This window comes from Oncorhynchus tshawytscha, linkage group LG07 (assembly GCF_018296145.1).
Source record: "Oncorhynchus tshawytscha isolate Ot180627B linkage group LG07, Otsh_v2.0, whole genome shotgun sequence".
Lineage (NCBI taxonomy): Eukaryota > Metazoa > Chordata > Actinopteri > Salmoniformes > Salmonidae > Oncorhynchus > Oncorhynchus tshawytscha.
In genome coordinates, this window is record NC_056435.1 from 44377402 (window position 1) to 44383401 (window position 6000).

Sequence of the window (6000 nt, forward strand, 5' to 3'; positions counted from 1 at the left end):
CTCTCTCTCTCGCTCTCTCGCTCTCCCTCTCATTATCAAAATCAAATCTAATCAAATTGTATTAGTCTTGTATTAGTCACATGCGCCGAATACAACAGGTGTAGATCTTACAGTGAAGGAAGAAGCTGGGGTAGAAGCTGTTTAGAAGCCTCTTGGACCTAGCCTTGGCGCTCCGGTAAAGCTTGTTGTGCGGAAGCAGAGAACAGTCTATGGCTAGGGTGGCTGGAGTATTTGACCATTTTTAGGTCGCTAGGTGTACGGTGTTTCCTCCGACACATTGATGCGGCTGGCTTCTGGGTTGGATGCGCGCTGTGTTAAGAAGCAGTGCGGCTTGGTTGGGTTGTGTTTCAGAGGACGCATGGCTCTCGACCTTCGTCTCTCCCAAGCCCGTACAGGAGTTGTAGCGATGAGACTAGACAGTAACTACCAACAATTGGATACCACAAAATTGGGGAGAAAAAGGGGGGGGAAAAAGAGGAGAGAGTATCACAATGGTCAAATACCACAATTTTTAGACAATGGTCTATGTTCTACATAAACAGTAGTAATGTCTACAGCATACTAATAGACCACAGTGGTCAGCAATCAATTATGTTATCTGCACCTGTCAACCAACTCTCTGATGTGAAAACGTATTTATTTATTTGACCTTAATTTAACTCGGCAAGTCAGTTAAGAACAAATTCTTATTTTTCAATGGCAGCCTAGGAACAGTGGGTTAACTGCCTGTTCAGGAATGACAGATTTGTGCTTTGTCAGCTCAGGGTTTGAACTTGCAACCTTCCGGTTACTAGTCCAACGCTCTAACCACAAGGATACCCTGCCGCCCCATATGTGCCACAGAACTGGACAGTTACCATACAGCACCTGTAGCCCCACAGTTAGAGTACAGCAGCACTTTTCTATCCAGCAGTCATCAGCTCTGTGCTTCTGTGAACAGACGATAATGAACATAACATTTCTTCACCCCAGCGCTCCATAAATCCCCTTTCAGTTGTTGGAAACAGGTTTTTTTTTTTTTTTGGGGGGGTAGCTGTTCAGAGTTTGTGTGTGTATTGGGGGGGTCAGGGGGTTGCTTAAGCCTAGCTTTTTGGGGGAAAGGAATGTTCGGCAGAGTGACTCAGTGACTCCAGCGTTTCCATGATCCAATGATCCGAAAGCAGCACATTCCGAGACACTGCAGATTTCCAGATGTGAGTGTATCGCTGACTCTCTCGGGATATATGTAAACCCTGCATCACTGAGCAAAGGGTCACAGTGTCTATGTAAACCCTGCATCACTGAGCAAAGGGTCACAGTGTCTATGTAAACCCTGCATCACTGAGCAAAGGGTCACAGTGTCTACGTAAACCCTGCATCACTGAGCAAAGGGTCACAGTGTCTATGTAAACCCTGCATCACTGAGCAAAGGGTCACAGTGTCTATGTAAACCCTGCATCACTGAGCAAAGGGTCACAGTGTCTATGTAAACCCTACATCACTGAACAAAGGGTCACAGTGTCTATGTAAACCCTGCATCACTGAACAAAGGGTCACAGTGTCTATGTAAACCCTGCATCACTGAACAAAGGGTCACAGTGTCTATGTAAACCCTGCATCACTGAGCAAAGGGTCACAGTGTCTATGTAAACCCTGCATCACTGAGCAAAGGGCATCAGTGTCTATGTAAACCCTGCATCACTGAGCAAAGGGTCACAGTGTCTATGTAAACCCTGTAAACCCTGCATCACTGAGCAAAGGGTCACAGTGTCTATGTAAACCCTGCATCACTGAGCAAAGGGTCACAGTGTCTATGTAAACCCTGCATCACTGAGCAAAGGGTCACAGTGTCTACGTAAACCCTGCATCACTGAGCAAAGGGTCACAGTGTCTACGTAAACCCTGCATCACTGAGCAAAGGGTCACAGTGTCTATGTAAACCCTGCATCACTGAGCAAAGGGTCACAGTGTCTATGTAAACCCTGCATCACTGAGCAAAGGGTCACAGTGTCTATGTCAACCCTACATCACTGAGCAAAGGGTCATAGTGTCTATGTAAACACTACATCACTGAGCAAAGGGTCACAGTGTCTATGTCAACCCTACACCACTGAGAAAAGAGTCACAGTGTCTATGAAAACCCTACATCACTGAGCAAAGGGTCACAGTGTCTATGTCAACCCTACATCACTGAGCAAAGAGTCACAGTGTCTATGAAAACCCTACATTACTCAGCAAAGAGTAACAGTGTCTATTGCACCCCTACATCACTGAGCAAAGAGTCACAGTGTCTATGTCAAACCTACTTCACTGAGCAGAGAGTCAGTGTCTATGTACATTTTGCAACCCAACCCATTTTAAACCCAATAGTACTGTATACAGTGCCTTCAGAAAGTATTCAGACTCCTTGACTTTTTTCACATTTCATTACGTTACAGCCTTATTCTAAAATATATATTTTTTAAATAAAAAAATCTTGAGCAATCTACACACAATACCCCAAAATGACAAAGCGAAAACAGCTTTCTAGAAATGTTTTCAAATGTATTAAATGTAATAAACAGAAATACTTTATTTACTTAATTATTCAGACCCTTGCTATGAGACTCAAAATTGATCTCAGGTGCATCCTGTTTCTGTTGATTATCCTTGAGATGTTTCTACAACTTGATTGGAGTCACCTGTGGTAAATTCAATTGATTGGACATCATTTGGAAAGGCACACACCTGTCTATATAAGGTCTCACAGTTGACAGTGCATGTCAGAGCAAAAACCAAGCCATGAGGTCAAAGGAATTGTTCGTAGATTGCCGAGACACGATTGTGTCGAGGCACAGATCTGGGGAAGGGTACCAAAACATTTCTGCAGAATTTAAGATCCCCAAGAACATAGTGGCCTCCATCATTCTTAAATGGAAGAAGTTTGGAAACACCAAAACTCTTCCTAGAGCTGGCCTCCCAGCCAAACTGAGCAATCGAGGGAGAAGGGCCTTGGTCAGGGAGGTGACCAAGAACTCGGTCATCACTCTGACAGAGCTCCAGAGTTCCTCTGTAGAGATGGGAGAAACTTCCAGAAGGACAACAATCTCTGCAGCACTCCACCAATCAGGCCTTTATGACAGACAGAAGCCACTCCTCAGTAAAAGGCACATGACAGCCAGCTTGTTGTTTGCCAAAAGACACCTAAAGACTCTCAGACCATGAGAAACAATATTGTCTGGTCTGAACTCTTTGGCCTGAATGCCAAGCATAACTTCTGAATGCCAAGTGTCACGTCTGGAGGAAACCTGGCACCATGGCAGCATCGTGCTGTGGGAGGTTTTTCAGTGGCAGGGACTGGGAGAGTAGTCAGGATCGAGGCAAAGATTAATGGAGAAAAGTACAGAGAGGTCCTTGATGAAAATGTGCTCCAGAGTGCTCAGGACCTCAGACTAGGGTGAAGGTTCACCTTTCAACAGCACAACGACCCTAAGCACACAGCCAATACAACGCAGGAGTGGCTTCAGGACAAGTCTGTGAATGTCCTTGAGTGGCCCAGCCAGAGCCCAGACTTGAACCCAATCGATCATCTCTGGAGAGATATGAAAATATCTGTGCAGCGATGCACCCATCTAACCTGACAGAACTAGAGAATCTGCAGAGAAGAATGGGAGAAACTCCCCAAATACAGGTGTGCTAAGCTTGTAGCATCATACCCAAGACGACTCGATGCTGTAATCACTGCCGTATGTGCTTCAACAAAGTATTGCGTAAAGGTTCTGAATACTTTTGCAAATGCGATATTTCACGTTTTTCATTTGTAATAAATTAGAAAAAAATTCTACAAATCTGTTTGGGGTATTGTGTGTAGATTGATGAGATGTTTGAATGAGGCTGTAACGTAAATGTGGAAAAAGTCAAGGGGTCTGAAGAGTTTCCGAAGGCGCTGTATAGTTACTGTTTTTGTTTGAACTCTATATTACTGATAATACAATAATTATGTCACTGTTCTAACTTTATATAACTGATAGTCTCTCTAACTAGATGTGTGGCATGATACATTTTCACATTCTGCACAGCTTCCCGTGTTCGCATGAGACTAGCAATGTGTCTGCTGCAAACCCCAGAGCAGAGTGAACACAACCAGGGCCCAAAGACATTTCATTTAATTTCCTCTGGAGGAGTTGGAGTCTCAGCAAAACATCACCATCAATTATCGTCAGCTGTCTCTCCCCCAAGAGAACAAGAGAGAAGAGTGGAAAGGAATGAGGAGGTAAGAGGGAGAAGGACAGACAGACTGACAAAAAAAATAAAAGGAAAGAGTGAGAGAAAGATAGAGACACTGACGTACCACACACCTCCTAGAGGTCGCCCCCGTAGAATTAGGACTTAGAATACGAGAATTGGGTGAACCTTCTTATGATGGAATAAAGGTCAGCCATTTTGGTCAGGGAGTTGGTCAACCATCGTTGCCATTTCTGTGGTAAGATATTGTGTAGAATAATGAATTTGAAGAATTTATCTGCACTATATGTTTGTTAGCTAGCTAGCCAGACAGTTTTAGAGGAAGGATTCCATAAATGTTTCAAATGAATTGCCAATATGTCAACATTCCATTCAAACAATGCAGTGAATCCACAGCTATACACTGGCTGAAATCAGTAGATGTTAGGACAAGTTGTAAATACAACAAGTACTGATATTGTATCATATAACAGCACTCTCAGCTTTTCAAGAAAACAAAAATGTAAACATTTATGGTCAGTTTACATATATTTTAGAAGCTATTTATACGGAACATTTGTATAAAATGCATATAAACTGTATTTATGATTATATGACAATATTTTAGGTTGACAAAAATATTCTATTACACAATTTCTGATACATCACACGCCTTTGTTTTATTTTCCTGCATAAGTAAAATCAGGATTATGCCTCTACTGTCATTCATTCCAATAGAGTACCATAGTATGAGTCATAATACCCCAATAAAAAGGATCAATTCTCTCAGCCTATAGCTGTAGCAGTGTCTCAGTCTCAATATCTGATCTCAGAACAACAGATTTGGACAGTGAAGAAGAGTATAGGCTATACTTAATGGTGCCCATTTGCTAGTATTATCTGACCTAAAAACAGATTGAATATCAACCAACAATCGATGGAGCACTGCTGATTCTCTCTCATCATCTGATCTCAAACCATCTCGGACAAACATGTGTAAATTTACAGAAGCAAAAAACACAGACTTCACAACTGCACAGACCATCTGACCTACAGTATAACTGAGAAAGCAAACTAAACTCCCATCTCATCTGAGACCAGTAAAGCGAAGAGAGGTAGCTGGGTGAAAATGACGGACATAAGGCAGAGATGTACCAACCTCGAACTCGGGCGTAGCAGCAGCCACACTTAGCCAGTACTTTTCGGAACAGGTGCTGACACCCGCACCCCCGCTGATGGTGACCCCCCTTCATGCTGATCCACTGCCGTTAGTCCCAAAGCGACCAGGGGTGGGCATGGCACAGGACACACACACACTCACACACACTCACGCTCAAACGCACACAGGAGGTATTTCTGTGGTAATCCCCAGAAGATAAAAAAATTCAGGAAAGAAAAAGAAAGAAAGCTTGCTCTACTCTCAGTTAAATCCCAAAGCAGGAGGAGGATATCCAAAGAAGAAATAGTCCAGTCTTTTAGGATCCCATGTGGAAGAGTGAAAGAGAGAGGGAGAGATTTGGAGAAACAATATGCTTTCCACAATTCACTGAGCTCACTCTGTGGTCAGATAGTGGGCTAGCATTCTGTGTGTGTGGAACAGAGAGAGAGATAGAAATAGAGAGATAGGGGGAGGCAGGGGGGGGTGGAGTCTACAGCTCTGCTCGCTGGCTATTCCAGCATGTAGTTCCCTCCTCTTCGTATTTTTTTCTACCTTTTTTCTCCTTCCTATTTTCCCTCACCACACCAGCCTGAGCCTTCATTCTCATTTACTCACGGTGCTTTTCCAATGACACTTACCCCCACACCAGTCTGTCACCA

General features: G+C 43.4%; 1 protein-coding gene across 1 annotated transcript in view; it reads right to left on the reverse strand.

Annotated features, from left to right (window-relative positions):
• The window catches only part of arhgef25b (Rho guanine nucleotide exchange factor (GEF) 25b), a 44677-nt gene extending 38897 nt beyond the window's left edge, over nt 1-5780 (reverse strand). The window contains exon 1 of the mRNA XM_024427316.2: nt 5342-5780. Within this exon, the coding sequence (XP_024283084.1) occupies nt 5342-5435 (94 nt within the window). The 5' untranslated portion in view covers nt 5436-5780. The remainder of the gene's footprint in view (nt 1-5341) is intronic.
• Nucleotides 5781-6000: the final 220 nt, after the last annotated feature.